This window comes from Corylus avellana, chromosome 2 (genome assembly GCF_965113065.1).
Source record: "Corylus avellana chromosome 2, dhCorAvel1.hap1.2, whole genome shotgun sequence".
Taxonomy (NCBI): Eukaryota; Viridiplantae; Streptophyta; class Magnoliopsida; order Fagales; family Betulaceae; genus Corylus; species Corylus avellana.
Window position 1 is genome coordinate 12,889,701 of NC_142491.1, and position 16,025 is coordinate 12,905,725.

The 16,025-nt window shown below is 38.4% G+C and overlaps 1 protein-coding gene across 1 annotated transcript in view; it reads right to left on the bottom strand.

Moving 5' to 3' along the window:
* Positions 1-2,018: 2,018 nt before the first annotated feature.
* The window catches only part of LOC132180323 (phosphatidylinositol-3-phosphatase myotubularin-1), a 30,536-nt gene continuing 16,529 nt past the window's right edge, over positions 2,019-16,025 (bottom strand). The window contains exons 12-19 of the mRNA XM_059593119.2: positions 15,897-16,010; positions 15,140-15,309; positions 9,121-9,205; positions 6,176-6,388; positions 5,261-5,320; positions 5,054-5,118; positions 3,775-4,054; positions 2,019-3,051 (exon numbers count right to left, since the gene is read on the bottom strand). Of these exons, the coding sequence (XP_059449102.2) occupies positions 2,533-3,051; positions 3,775-4,054; positions 5,054-5,118; positions 5,261-5,320; positions 6,176-6,388; positions 9,121-9,205; positions 15,140-15,309; positions 15,897-16,010 (1,506 nt within the window). The 3' untranslated portion in view covers positions 2,019-2,532. The remainder of the gene's footprint in view (positions 3,052-3,774; positions 4,055-5,053; positions 5,119-5,260; positions 5,321-6,175; positions 6,389-9,120; positions 9,206-15,139; positions 15,310-15,896; positions 16,011-16,025) is intronic.

The following is a 16,025-nucleotide window of genomic DNA, read 5'->3' on the forward strand; positions in this document are numbered from 1 at the left end:
AGAGAAATTTATGGCTGCACAACTGATGCAAGTAGCCAGTTATTATATCTTGTCACAATAAATCGAGGCCTATAATAGCTTACAAAATTGTAATGAAGAAATTCGGGGTCTTTTTCATTATTAATTAGAAGTATAAGCACACGAGGTAATCTATGTGGAAAGATTTAAATACAAATTAATAATAATCAAGATAGAAATTATCCTATCCTATGATTCAGCTTGAATAAATTGTTTAGAATTTTGATGAGCTTGATTCGAAGGATTTGGCTTGGCGAGCGGTTTGACAGTTGAATGAGCTTGATTTGAGCAGTTATACTTGATATGCCCCCTCAAGGACACAGGCTCCATTGGAGACACCGACCATGGGTATGAGAAAGGAGAAAGGTAAGGGAAAAAATATTAAATTTAGACTCTAGATTTTTACGTGATTTTAATTTAATATTTAGGGTTTAGAACAAGTCAGTCTATCAATCTACTGTGCAATTAATTAACGGCATGTCATGTCAGACCAATCAATTAATGTTATGTCTCTCTTTTGACATGTCATGTGCCAACTGTACGTGTCACGCGACATAATTATTTTAAATTACTAATTTACCATAAATAAATATAAAAAAAAAAATAAAGAAGGGGGGCGGGGGCGGGGGGCTGTCCTTCACCATATGTCTTGTCTAATGAGAGCTAAGTAGCATTAATAGATAGGTTTAAAGGGACATATCGTTAATTAATTAGACAAGAGGTTGATGGTGGAACCTATTTAAAATTAGAAGAAATCTTAAGAATTTAGTTGTCGAAGTCGAAAACCAACTACTTTAATGAAATTATATTAAAACCTAAAGACTGAATCTAATTTTTCCAGAAATAAGTTGCTGGTGAGATAAGAGGCTTGGTTAAGAGATGGGTGAGTTGTTCAAAAGATAATTGACCCATAGAAATGCAGCAATGAAAAAATTGTTCAGAAACAAATAAAAAACAAAAGCAGGATACGGTAAAGCATTTATAATTACGAAATGAAACAGCACACCGTCGCCATGTCTCATACTCTTCATTGACTCTGATAAAGTTCAGGGAATAAAGAAGCATTGGGCTGTGGACTCCCAATGCCATCACCAATCTGAAATTTTACAAATCTAGAAAAAAACCTCCCATCTACCTCTAATACCCTTCCATCGTCCCTCAAGAATAAATCTTAGGCTCTTATGTTTTGGCATAAAATATGCCAAAAAATATTTTTTTGGAAAACATTTTTCTCGTTCTTTTTTAAAGTTTGGTGTGGCGTAAAATATTGAGGCTTAAAATGGTTTACGTTTTCCATATGCGTAAAGCATTTTTTGCTGGTCTCTCACACCTCCGGATGGAGCCTACTTGTTCGAACAGGTCTTGGGCTGTTTGAACACCTGCTTAAACAGGTGTGCCCTATATGGACTCTCACAATTATCTGCCCAAATTGTAAGCAACATCAGCAGGCAATTGTATTAAATTTCACGTGAGGAACATGGTATAGGTCAAACTTACAAAGGGAGGCATTGGAGAGCAGAGCGGCCGAGGACAAGGCATGTTGGCGGTGAGGACATATAGAGAGAGACAAATCTAGCTTGTAAGACCCAAGATCTAGATCTCAAATATGACCGAGCAGCAGTCGAAGAAAGTGGTGCAACAAGCAGACGTCAGTATATTTGGGGGAAGAGCCACAAAACAGACACAAATAGATTGCCGGAGGCGAAGGATAAGGCCTTAAAAGAGGCAAAAAGCTCTAGACAAAACTCTAAAAAGAAAGGTGAACTTCTCTCTCTAAGAAGAGACAAACTCGGTGGGGACTTCATGAAAAAGCTCTAAATCTAAATCTACTTGAACCATTGCCCAAAGCAGAAGCTCCTTCTTTTTCCACGGTTTCTATTTGCCCATTTTTTGTACAATCAAACGCTGGATACTGAAAACATTTACGCCGCGACAAATTCTATTGATCTAGAAAACCTAGAGCAAGACGGTCACCAGAAAGCATGCAGAAATCCTTTGCATTACTCACTAGGAAGAACATTTGCATTACTCACTAGGAAGAACATTTTATTAATTGTACACTCCTGGTATACATAGTGCTGGTATAAGAATGTCACAAAAAGTAACTAGTCCAAACCTGTACAGAAGCTACTGTTATTTAGGAAATGAATGGCAATGTGATTACCTACCTGGCCAACACCTTGTCAAAAACTATGAAGATATGGACCACCCTAATCTACATTAGCTCTTGCAGGAATATTTCAAGCTTGTTCCTTGATCGTCTATACGAAGAAGCGGTTCTCAGCTAGACTCTATACCCTGTACAAACTGTCCCGGGACCCATTCGAAATGCCAGGATCCATCTTAAATGCATTTCCATTTTATTTGACGGCAAGCATTAAAAGAATCTTGAATCCGTTCTGAAAAGCTCTAAATCTAAATCTACTTGAACCCTTGCCCAAAGCAGAAGCTCAGTCAAGTACTGCAATAGAAGTTGGAGCTGGAAACTCATGCTTGGCTTCAAATCCACAGGTTTTACTCGGACTGAAAGTAACTATCATAAATAGAAAGCTTATCAAATGCTTCAAAATTTGCCTTTAGTCCAAGAAATTGGCTACCCAGCTGGGCACAACCAGCATCTGGCCACCTACAGACTCCATCTCGAGTGCGTAGTGGGCACAAATTTTCACACACTCCACCAATTGGATTACCGGGAACAGCATCCTCGGCCATTACCGTGATAGAAACGGAGAGATCTGATTTCTCATCAAGCTGCACAGTACCATCTGATACTCTTTTTGAAGGAGAAGCGTATTTCTGTGGAATATCTACTGGGTAGCTTTCAAGGCCGACAGTACAATCACCAGTGCTTGAGAAGTGAACCTTGCACCCCAGTGACTGTACTGCTCGCTTTATGGCCTCACTTTCCTTGCTAGCCCTCTTTGCGAGGTTCATAGCCGAGCTGCTGAGCTGCTTCTCATGTTGTAAATCTGCACTTAATGATTCCATAGCGACTGTAACTTCTTTAGCTTTCCATTCTGCTACCTCTTTTGCCTGTTAACACATACTACATTGTTAAAAAATACAAGAGTCTAAATATAAATATCAATGTTAGAACAAAGTAAAACCCATCCAAAAATACAGTTTTTTTTAGGGGCTTGGGGGGAGATAGACAGCCTTTTCGATAACAACATTCATAAACAGAAAAGAAAAGCGTGATTGGCTTCTGCAAACATGATAGTCTGTCAAAAGACAGTATTATCCATTGCAACAACGGCTACACTCCAAACCTGTTGTATCCTACTTAATCTGAGTGAACAAGAATATCACCAGACAACTCCAGATCATCTACAACCCAGTTTTATAGTAAAACAAACTCTATCCTAACTTCATAAAGTCAAGCCTAACCCCCTACGACCATGTTATCTTTGATGAATGAAAAATTGGCGTTGCTCTTGCTTTATGCATAACAAGGCACTATAAAAAAGGAATTATAGAGACAAAAAAAAAAAAAAAAAAAAAACAATTAAAGCTGAAGATCAGGACTAGATGGCAGGGTGAAACTTAAGATCCTTGACAGTGAAGCTGATGCTCAAAATTGCTCATGATCAGTAGGGCAAAGCCACCACCACATAAAGAAACTTCATTAGAATGTCAGCAGTGTTCATAGAAAAAAGATTTTTTTGGTAATTTCTATTCCATCCCCTGAAAAGGGAATGGGGAGGGGGGGTTGGATTATTGGGGAAATGTAGCGGACAGAGGACATAAGTAATATACCTTCTGCAGTTCAGAGAATTTTATAGCCATCTTTCTACATTGACCATCAAGCTCCCCAGCTTGGGCCTCTGAAGGGCAAGCCCAACGAAGATGAAACTGGGGCCAGAGAGTTGGGGCTAAGGCTGCTGCTGGAGGTAAAAGTGGACCATCATGTTTCAACGGATCATAAAAAGGGTTGTAATGCACATGAGAGCTTCCCTCTGAAGCACGCAAATCAGCCAAATATGCCCACAAACATCCACAAGCTTCAGAAACACTGCATTGCTGCCTCTCTTTTTCACTGAAAATCAGAGTATGCAATGAGAAAAAAGGTAAATATTGCGTTCATGATGGCCAGCATCATCAAAGTCAGAACTCCTTTGTTGTGTATTTCACTCTATGTTTTTTTTTTTACACAACCTGATAAAACCACATATAATTGGATGATCAACCAGTGATTAGGATGATTTAGAATTCCAGAAGTTCGTTAATGAGAACAAAAATTCAGTATCATAGAGTGCAGGATAATTAGAACAACATCAGAAAGGGAGTACAATGAGTAATCAGTGCAACAAGAGAAAAAGAACTACCAGCAGGTTAACAATTAACAAGATTTGAATGTCTAAGGCAGTTTTTTTGATAAGTAAATGTCTATGGCGATTATAATTTTAATATTCACTAAAAAGAATAATCAATAGCACAACATGACGTGAAGAAAGAAGAGACATATCAACAAGGGAAATAAAGATTACACAGATGAACCACCAGATTCCACTACCCAAATATAGAAATATGAAATCAATGACAATTGTTAACTTCATCGATTAATACGGAAAATAGAATGATTTCAGGCCTTGCCCACCAATTTCTAAGCTTCCTATTTAGCATATTTTACATCTTTCAGGAATTTCATTCTATTTCAAGTTTTTTTTTTTACATGCATGTCAAACAATTTTTCGTATTGATAGTACCCTGCTACACATACACTCACTATATGCACCAAAGCTTGTCAAAACATTCTCTGCATCAGTATGACAATTACACAATGATCAGCTACGTTTTATCTTTATGAACCAATTAAGACTGCTGCACTCCAAGATCGAAACAAAAATGAGTTTCTCTCAGGATAGTTAACTAGTTTTAAAGAATAAGTCTCTCAGGATAGTTAACTAGTTTTTGCTTGTGATATCACATTGTGCATTCTAATTCAAAATAGCAAGGGTAAATCAAGCAAACGCATGCAAGAGACTAGAGACTTTAATCCACTGTATCAAGAGCAACACTGATTAAAGCAGATTACCTATTACAGAAGAAGTTTCCAAAACGACAAGAAAGCACGCAGTCCAAGAAATCCACCAGGAAACCCTAACCACCAAATGGAATACATGTCAGCAAGCAAGTCTTTTCTGATAGAAAATACGAAATAAAAAGGGGAAGAAAATAAGATGCTTATCAACACAGTAAAATGTTCATGAAAACTTAGTGTCACAAATGCAAGGACACATACCGAGGAGAATTCAAAAGCAAAAGGATACATCCGCAGCAATTGTGAAACACAATCAATCCACTGCAAAATAGATACCAGATCATTAACTAATACCAAATCATCAAGCAAAAAATTGGTGTGTGTGTGTGTTTTGGGGGGCGGGGGGGCTGCCATGCTTGACATCAATTCTTGACATGATCGTAAGTGGAGAAACTGTAGGTACTGTACTGAAATGGGAGATCAGAATGAACCACAGGATGGGCACAAAAATGATAATAATAGTTTGCTACTAGTACTACTAGTGCCCTCACCCATTGAAACCATTAATTCCGACAACTTAAGTTGTCAGGAAGTGCCATTTGGTCCAGACCTCACCCTCCACCCATTCTTATCCCTCGGTTTCTTTGTCTTTTTAGGAGAGTCAAAGGCTTACTCGATTTCTTTTGAAAGGAAAAGGGGCAACTTCCACTCCCAACATTGCTAACTCATTTGGGGCTCCATCTGAACCTTTTGATCTCTATAGTTAGGGCCTATTGAGGCCCATCCAGGGCCTAGCAGCCCCTTGTGAGCCCTCTATACCATTTTGAACATGGGCAGGATCTACAAGGGCCTGAAGAAGGCTTCTGCTCCCCAGCCAATAGATATACAAATGCATTGACAAAAACAAGTAAGAAAAGTAAACATCAAGACTTGCGGGCCCCTTTGAATCTTGCTTAGATCATTCCAGCTCATGCAGGGCCAATTGGGGTTCTGCAGTCATTTCTGCACCTTGCCATAGCTTTTGGGCTAAATGCAGAGCCCATAGAAAGCACTAAGCATTATTGGGATGCCAATACCAATGACATGACAAGCAACAGAAAATAAGTTATAGTGACTCAGCCATTTTTTTTTTTTTTCTTCTTTTGGTCTCCCTGAATTCAATATTAAGGCACACACCTGCAAAAATATGGGAGAATAGTTGTTCAAATTCTGTGCATGAGATGAACTAGGAGCTTGAGATGCAAACGATCCTGATGACTGGCGCATTGGTGATGATGGGAAGCTCCCTGCAGAAGATTGCCTTGATAACTCAAATGAAACGTTGGTTGGCACTCCTATTCTATCTGAAAATGGATGACCGAATGCTAGCCAATCTTTCTCAATAAGTGCCTGTATAAAGAAAAAAGATCTAAAATTTATAACACATGGAATAGGTATAAATCCTACGTAACTAAGTCACCATTGCAGGTGTCATCATCTAACATAGATATGATCAAACAAAATGTTTGACAAATTAACCCCATAAGACATAGGTAAGACTTCAAGTGCAAGACAATTTCAGTTCCTAAACACTGCTGAACATGTAGCTAAAACTATAATCCAGCACGACAAAAAAAAAATGAAGAAATAAAGCCTAAAGTGGGAGAGTCCTAAGTCTCAAATCAGAATGCTTGTCATCATAATGGAAATAGCCCAGAGGAGCTTCTTTCGCTATGATATATCTTACCTTTATTGAGGCAGTCTCAGGTTTGAAAATGAACTTGGGAAAGGGTGTGCTGGATCCAGTTGAGGAGGTAGAAGATGTGGGATGGATAGCAAGGTACTAGGGTGTAAGGTTCGCTCCCTTCCAAAGACCGACTCTTATTTGCTGCTTGGTTTGTGTTATAAGGCTAGATCAGCTTGAAGTGTATTTGTGGAAAGAATGGAAAGGTCAGCTGACATCAAAGAATATATACTTATCAAAAGGAGGAAGAATCATCTTGACTAAAAGTACTCTATCTAGTTTACCTACTTACTGTATGCTGTTTTATCCTATGACATTATGTGTTGCCAAGAAAAGAAAAACTGCAATTTTGTTTTATAAGTAAATCAATCTCAATAGAAAACCAAAAAGGGACCCAAGTACAAAGGAAGTATACAAGAGATACCCTCAATTAGGGAGAAAAAAATAACACGTCCACAAATTCAGTAAAATTAGAAAAGTGAGGACAAGTTTCTTTCTGATAAGAAAGATTGCAAATTACATTTCTCTTTTTTGGAGGTTTTTGGCTGTGGGGGGGGGGGGGGGGGGGGGGGCGCGGGGCGCTTGTTGTAGCAGATGAGGAGAAGTACCACTTGGAAATTGGGATAAAGTTTGTTCCCCAACTAAATCTTGAGGTGTGGATATTAGGAACCTTGGTGCTTCTGACCAAACTCTTCTGGGGAAATGACTTTGACAATAATCTACAAGTTTGTGAAGTTAAGGGTGCAAGTTTGTGAAAGCACATTAGAAGTCGCTCCTAAATGTTTTTGAAATATATAAGATTTAATGTTAGGGACGAGAGTCGCATCCACTTTTGGCAAGATTTATAATGCAGAGAGGTGCCCCTGAAACACATTTTTCCTAAATTGTTTGTAATTGCAGTGGATAGAGATGCAACCATAGCAGAGTATATGCACAGAATTAATGATGAAAATCATTGGTGTTCTAGTTTTTAATGGGAATTGTAGGACTAGGACCAAGAATTTGTTGGTAATTTCTATAAATAGACATTGTCTAACAATCAGAATTTCAATGTGAAGTCTTGTCATTGGGCTTTCAAGGAGATTCAGAGGTTGATTTTCCATGGTGAGACATTTGGAAGGCAAAGGTTTCGACAAAAGTGGCTTTTCCACTTGGACAACAGCACAAAGTAGAATCTTGACAGTGGATAGTGCTAGGAAGTGCAAGAAAAGCATTTTTAGTTAGTATTGTATCTTCAAAGCAAGTGGAGAGACAGCTCACCTTCTTCAACATTGCATTATTGCCAGGGACCATAGGTCGTTAGTTTTCTCTTTATTTGGGAAGTCTTGGGTTATGCATGATTCAGTGAGGGTGCGTTAGGCATGTTGGGAAAGTGGCTTTAGAAGACATCAAATCAGTGAAATGTAGAATGTTTTTAACCTTGTGTCTAAACAGAATGTTTGACAGGAGCAGTGCTAGGACTTTCGATGGAACTGAAGCATCATTGCTTAAATTGAAATCATTTTTGGGAAATTATATATAAACTACTTAGGTCAACGCGGTTTGATTAAAAACTCCCTAAGTGTTTTTTTTTGGAAATTGGCTCCCTGGGTTAATCGAAATTACAATAAACTTCCTACCGTCAAAAAATTTTAACAGCCGTTAGGGCACTCAAAACTCCCAGTTTTATCTGATTAAAATATTAATTTAATTTAAAAAAATTATTATTTTTTTTTTAAAAAAAATTTAATTTTTTTAAATTAACCCACCCCTGGGGTGGCTTGCGGCCACCCCCAGGTGGCCCTAACCACCCAAGGGGTGGCTCAGGCCACCCCAAACCACCTGGGGGTCAAACCACCCCTGGGGTGGCTCGCGGCCACCCCCTTGGGGGTTTGGGATGGCCCGCAGGCCACCTCTCCACCCATGGGGTGGTTTGCGGCCACCCTTCAATTTTTTTTTTTTTTTTTTAAAGATTTAATTTTTTAAATTAAATTAATAAAAAATTAATATTTTAATCAGATAAAACGCGGAGTTTTGAGTGCCCTAACTGCTGTTACAAATTTTTGACGGTAGAGAGTTTATTGTAGTTTCGATTAACCTCAGGGAGTTAATTTCCCAAAAAATACACTCAGGGAGTTTTTAATCAAAGCGCGTTGATCTAAGGAGTTTATATATAATTTTCCATCATTTTTTTTTTCCAAATCTCTTTCAGGTTGGATGAGAGTGATTGGGAATTTACTTCTTCCTCCTTTTGGATTTTCTCTCTCATCATAATTTTAAATCTAGATTTTTCTCTTTCTTCTTGCTACTCTTGTATTCTTCATGTATATTAAAGTTAGCCCCTTTTGATTTTTAATAGAATCTAATTACTACTAAAAGCATTAAAAAAAACATAACCCAGTGATGTTCTGGTTAATACCTGAAACCCAGTGAATGTCCGATAATATGGATCAAGCAGCAAACTAGCAAGCGAAACCAATTGAGTTGTGCGATCCCATCCATCACTACACAAAATATAGAATGTCAAACCATCAAAAATAGGGAAGGCTAAAATGTAAAACATCCCACATTTGAATCGACTACAAATTAAAATGAAACCAATAAATTGAAAGATCTTTGTTCAATTGTTATAACCATTAACTAGATGAAGCTACGCCACCGAAAGAGTTATACTCCCTCCAACCCAATGTTTAAGTGTTGGTTTGAAATGGCACGATCATTAATAGAGTAAAAACTATAGCAATGTTTCCGACATGGCCATTTAGAGGCGAAGTGACTTCTAATAAGAATCTTCTTGCTGGTTTTTAAAAAAAGATAAGGGTGATACCAGAAATCGATGAAATAAAGGGTCCATTTGGAAAGGTTATCAAAAAGGTGTTTTCAACTGAATGACTTGAAAAATATTTTTGAAAAAGTGAAAAAATGAAAAGTACTGTCTCTAGCGATCACATCTAGAAACTTGTTTGGATAACTAAAAAATGTTTCTGAAAAGTGTTTTGATTTAATTCAAAAAATAATTTTCCAAAACATAAAAGAAACAAAAAGCAAAAAAAAAAAAATTGCCCATTAGAGGAGAGGCTGGCCTCCACGGGTGGTGACTGCCACACCCTGTCAATCAGGCCGCCACTCCCCCCCACACCCATCCCCTGGCCCACTAGGGGGCCTGACGAAATGCACAAAGGGGGTACACTACCCCCGTATCCACCTGCAAAGAAGGGTGGTGTTTCACTCACCCCTGCGCAGTCCACCACTACAAAGGGTGGAGAGGGTAGAGTTCTACCACCGATGCCCTCTGTGGTAGTGGAGGTCCACCCTCTACCGGGGTAGGTGGGAAAGGGAAACCCACCTCTAGTGGAAGACAACATCACCAAATGGAGGCCGGCCTCCACTTTTAATTTTTAAATTTTGTATAAGTAATAAGGCCAGCCTCTAGTTGTTATTGTGCATATTTGACAAACTGAGCTTTGTTTTCACTTCTTTTAAAAAAACTTCACGTGTTTTCAAAACATTTTTATATAAAGGTAGGGTAAGTTTTTAAAAAGTGTCTTTTTTTTTTTTTTTTTCTTAAAAAAATAAAAATAAATAAAGTAATGCATTTCATTAAAAGCACAAAAATGCACAGCTCTAGTACACATGAAGTATACAAGAGAAAAACCCTTTTAAAGAGAAAAAGAACAAAAAACTACAACATCAAAAGCTACCCGTCTGTGTATGAAGCAATTTGACCAAGAGTTATTTAGCTCTACCACCAAAATCTCGCGATCGCCAAAACACCTCACATTTGCTCTCTCTATATACACCACATTAAGTACAAAGGGGAAATCCTCCAAACATCTAAAACGGAACGACTTCTCCACCTAACCTCTCCAACAATCCAACAAATTTATCATCCTTCCAGGCATGACTCATTCTACTCCGAAAAGGCTAAAAAGCGAGGTCCACAATTCTCTTGCAAAGTCACAATGGAGAAAAAAGATGATCTATGGATTCTCCCCTCCTTTTAAACATGATAAACCAATCCACCATTATGACTTCTCTTTCTCAGGCTATCCAAAGTCAGAATCTTCCCAAGAGCAGCTATATCCAAACAAAGAAACTCACCCTCGATAGAACATTGACTTTGCAAAAAGTCTTCCATGGAAATGATGAACTAGTCAGAGTGGATAACCTTTGCTAAAGCGATTGAACTTCAAACTTCCACCTCTTAGATGATATCCACCAAATAATATCCGCCTCACCTTGTCTCATTTTGTTTTTTTTTAAAAAACTTGGTCACCAATTCTACTTCCCAATCTTGCACAGGTATGATAAAAGATAAATTCCACTGAATATTGCCATCAGAAAAATGTCAATGATCCACCACCCACGCCTCCTTATAATAACCAAATTAAACAACTCTGGAAATGATTCCTTCAATATGAACGAGATGCATGGTGGAGGAAATTAGTGGAGACAAAATATGAGGTGATGAGGGGTGATTGGTGTACCAAGGAGGTAGGAGGGTCATATGGGGTGGGACTTGGAAAAGTATCCGAAGGGGGTGGGATGAGTTTAAGCAACATGTGCGATTTGAGGTAGGAACCGGGTCTCGTGTGTTGTTTTGGCAAGATGTGTGGTGTGGGGAGGCATCACTACAGAATTTGTTTCCCGCCTTATTTAATATCGCATGTGGAAAGGAGGCATGGGTAGAGGAGAATATGGAGAGGGTAAATGGAGCTATCTATTGGAAAGTTAGATTTATTCGACCTGCTCACGATTGGGAATTGGAGGAGGTTTCGAGATTCTTCTAATTGCTGTATTCCCAACAAGTAAGGCAAGGTGGGGTCGATAAAATTTGTTGGATTCCCTCGAAGAGAAAATTTTTTGAGGTGAAGTCTTTTTATAAGGTAAAGTTAAATTCAGCCCCGGTGGATGGTCCGTGGAAGCTTATTTGGAAGAGTAAAGCTCCTCCAAGGGTGGCTTTTTTCTCATGGACGGCGGTTATGGAGAAAATTTTAACATTGGACAACCTACGAAAGAAGAACATCATTGTGACGGAATGGTGTTGTATGTGCAAGAAGAGTGGCGAATCTATTGATCACCTTTCAGTGCATTGTGAAACTGCTGTTGAGGTATGGAACATGATTCTCCAACTATTTGGTATAACGTGGGTGATGCCGGGGAGTTTGAAGGAATGCTTGGGAAGTTGGAGAGGGCAAAGGGGAAAGCGGACAGCCATGCACATTTGGAGGATGGCTCCTTTGTGTGTAATGTGGTCATTATGGAGAGAAAGGAATGAGCGGAGCTTTGAGGATCGTGAAATGGGAATTATAGAATTGAAGAAAAGGGTGCTCCAAACACTCTACTCTTGGAGGGTCATGGGGTCTTCTTCGCAAGCTTCAACGCTTACGGAGTTTATAGATCTATGTGCGTCCTTTTCAGTTTAAAGCTCGTGTAGTGGGCTCTTTTGTATACTTCCTGTGTACATGGGTTGTGCCCCTTGTGCTTTTTATACAATGACTTTTATTTATAAAAAAAAAAATGATTGGTCCCCACACCATAAATCATACCAGAACCTTATCTTGGTTCCATCTCCCACTTTATATCTAACAAAACTCGAAAAAACTCTCCACCCTCTCCTAATATGCTTCCACACTCTAACTCCAAAGGGTCCCAAACACCAACCTTCATTGGTACTACCAAATTTTGCATCCACCACCGATCTCCATAGAGTGTCCCTCTCCATAGCAAAACTGCATAACCATATGCCCAAAAGAGCTTGGTTAAACTAAATCAAATTTCTTACCCCCAAGATCAGCCATTTGCTTTGGAGAACAAACCTTCAACCAATCTACTAATAAAACTTAACCTCATCATTTATACCTCCCCATAAAAAATCACATTAAAGTACTTCTAACCGTTTAGCCACAACAATCGGAATGGAGAACAGAGACAAATAGTACGTCGGCAAATTGGACAATGTACTTTTAATCAAAGTCAACCTCCCTCCTATTGAAAAATACAGCCTCTTCCAACCAGACAAACACCTTTTCCATTTTTTTATGATGGCACTCCAAATAGAAGTAGATTTATAAGGTGCTCCTAAAGGAAGACCCAAATACTTCATCAGTACCCAAGCTACCCTACACCCAAATACATTAAGCCAAATGATCTACATCAACCACTTCACTGACCAGAATAATCTTTTAGATAGATTAATCTTCAATCCCGACAACGCTTCGAAACATAAAAAGAGACAACACAAATTGCAGAGTTGTTCACTATAGGCCTCACAAAAAATCAATGATGAGACATTGCAAAATCTTCATTATTCCTCAAACCCACCGAAAGACTAATAATAGTCCTCCATTATGGCCGACATCGTCTTCCATAGTGCCTTCATAACAACCACAAATAAAAGATGAGATAATGGATCTCTCTAACACGAGAACGACTAAAGAATCTAGAGGGAACATCATTAACAAGAACGAAGAATCACACTGTAGATACACACTATGCTATCCAAACTTTTCATTTCTCCCCAAAACCTTACCTTCATGAATACAACATAAACTTCCAATTCACATGGTCGTAAGCCTTCCTTAAGTCCAATTTACACAACAAGCCAGGGACCCCTGATTGAATTCAACTATCAATACATTCATTAGCAATCAACACTGTGAATCCAATATATGTCTCCCCCTGACAAACGCATCTTGTGAATTTGTAATGATATTCACCAACAACATTTTCAACCTATTTGCTAGTACCTTAGATTTATACATACCACCTACTAAACTTATAGGATGTCAGTCCTTAATATCCATGACACCAGCTTTCTTAGGAATTAGAGATATAAAAGTTGCATTTAAGCTCTTTTCAAAGTCTCCTCTACCATGAAACTCCTTGAATATTGCAATTATATCCTCTTTTAGAACCTCCCAACATTGCTGGAAGAAAAAAAATTAAAAGCCCTGAGGCCTGGAGCCTTATCTCCATTCAGATCTCTCATCACTTCATAAACCTCACTCTCCTCAAATTCTCTTTCCAACCAAGAACCCTAATCTTCACTAATGAGATTAACAGACAGGCCATCCAACTTTGGCTTCCAGTTAAACTATTTTGAGTAGAGTTGAGAATAAAACTACACTACGTGCGTGCTCCCTTAATTCCGTAGATCTAAAGATAATGACCCATTAACAACTAAAGCATCCACAATATTATGTATTTAATTATAATTTGCCAACTGGTGAAATAACTTTGTATTCTTATCACCCTCTTTCAACCACAGCGCCCTAAATTTCTGCCTCCAACTCATTTCTTCATAAAAAAGCAGCCTCCCCAAATCCCTAGAATATTCCTCCTTTCTCTGCCTTTCCTCCTTAACCAACGATTGAGCTTCAGCAATAATATCAAGCTCTTGAATACCATCCACTAACTCCTTTCTCCTCTTCCCAACATCACCAAAGATCTCTTCATTCCATTTTTCAAAGCTCTCAATTTACATGTCAACGCATAGCTAGGAGAGCCCTGAAAATTGTAAGACTTCCACCATACTAAACTTGCTCCACAAAACCCTCTAACTTCAACCACAAATTCTCAAACTTAAAATACCAACTTCTCCTACTCGCAACCCCACAATCGAGAGCAACAGAGGACAATGATCTAACATAAGTCTAGGAAGTCTTCTTTGAAACTGTTTTTCCCAATAAGGAGAAAGATAAAACCTATAAATTCTTGACCTAGATTCATTCTCATGATTATTAGACCACATAAATTGTCTACCCACAAGTGGGATGTCCATAAGGCCATGTTCAAGTGTAAATCTGAAAATTCCATCATGGATACAGAATGGCAGGTATCTCATGATCTCTCACTCGGATATTGAATAGCATTAAAATCTCTCCCAATACACCATGGCTTCTCCCACCAGTTCATAATTCCAGCCAATTCAACCCAAAGCATTCTCCTGTCAATGTCATTATTAGGACCATAAACCCCTGCAAGTGCCCACTCAAAATCAATACAAACATTTCTGAAGGAACACACAATGGAGAATCGCCCCACGCATTCCGTCCACCTTTTCCACCACATTTTCATCCCACATTAGCAAAAATCCCTCCAGAAGCTCCTCTCACCCCTAAATAACACCAATCCATATGTAGACACCCCCATAAACTTCTCACCACCTCCCTATAGACATACTCTAAAACGTGTTTTGTTTTCTGAAAAGTGTTTTGTATTTTGTTTTGAAAAGAGTGTTAGTGGTAGGAACCTCATCTGAAAACTTGTTTGGATAACTATTGTTTTAAAAGTGTCATTCAATATTTAAAAGTAAAAAGTGTTCTGCAAAACTTTACCAAACAGGGCCCGAAACTTCAACTTTAAAAAAGTGAATATATATTTTGGGACATCTCAAAAGAGAAAGCAAGACATTTAAATTGGCATAAAGCAATCACCTGCAATGTATAAGCACTGAAGCTGACTCCAAAGCTACACGTGCAGCAATCCAAGCAGAACCAGCCAAGACATTCTGAACATGTATCAACCAACCACTATCACCAAGGGTTGATACTGAAGCAGACATACTGCTGAGGTTGCCTCCACCCCAAGTCCATCCACCATGTCTCTGTCAATAACATTAGTATCAGATACTCTCAGCCATTACAAACAAGACATTTTAGAAAAACTCATTAATAAGTCACAGGATGACATCAATTAAAAGGTTTGACGAAAGTGAATTATAAGATTATCTCCATTTCATAGGTCTTAAGAAGGTTTACGACTTTCAGACATCATAAACCCTTTCAAGTGATCCACATTATCGCTACTTATCACGATAACCTGTAGTCAACCTTACTTGAAGAGAGGGAGTAAGAGATGTTACAACACAACCATATGATATTAATTTTCTACTATCCTATATTGAAATGGAAACTTTAGCAACCACATTGATTTGATGACTTTGGAGATGTAAAAACACTCCTTGCTTATATACAATGCCAAGGTCCAAAGCGAACTTTTAAATTTTGAACATATCGAACAGCTTCAATGCTAACATCATAAAGGATCAACTAGAATAGCCTTCATCAATAAATTCAAACAACAGTATATCCTATCTCTAGAAATGGACTTCTCTTCCAAACAAACCTATTAATTAACATTAGTCTATCATTAATATAGCAGTCAGGATCTATATAAAATTTGGAGACTAACCAAGAATGATGACATTCCGTCTGAGGAAGAGGCGCCATAAGTGTCTAAGTAGTCTCTTAGTCGAGCCAGACTATCCCTCATTGCATGTATGTTGTCTATCCCAAAGAAAACTATCTGATGAAAATGACA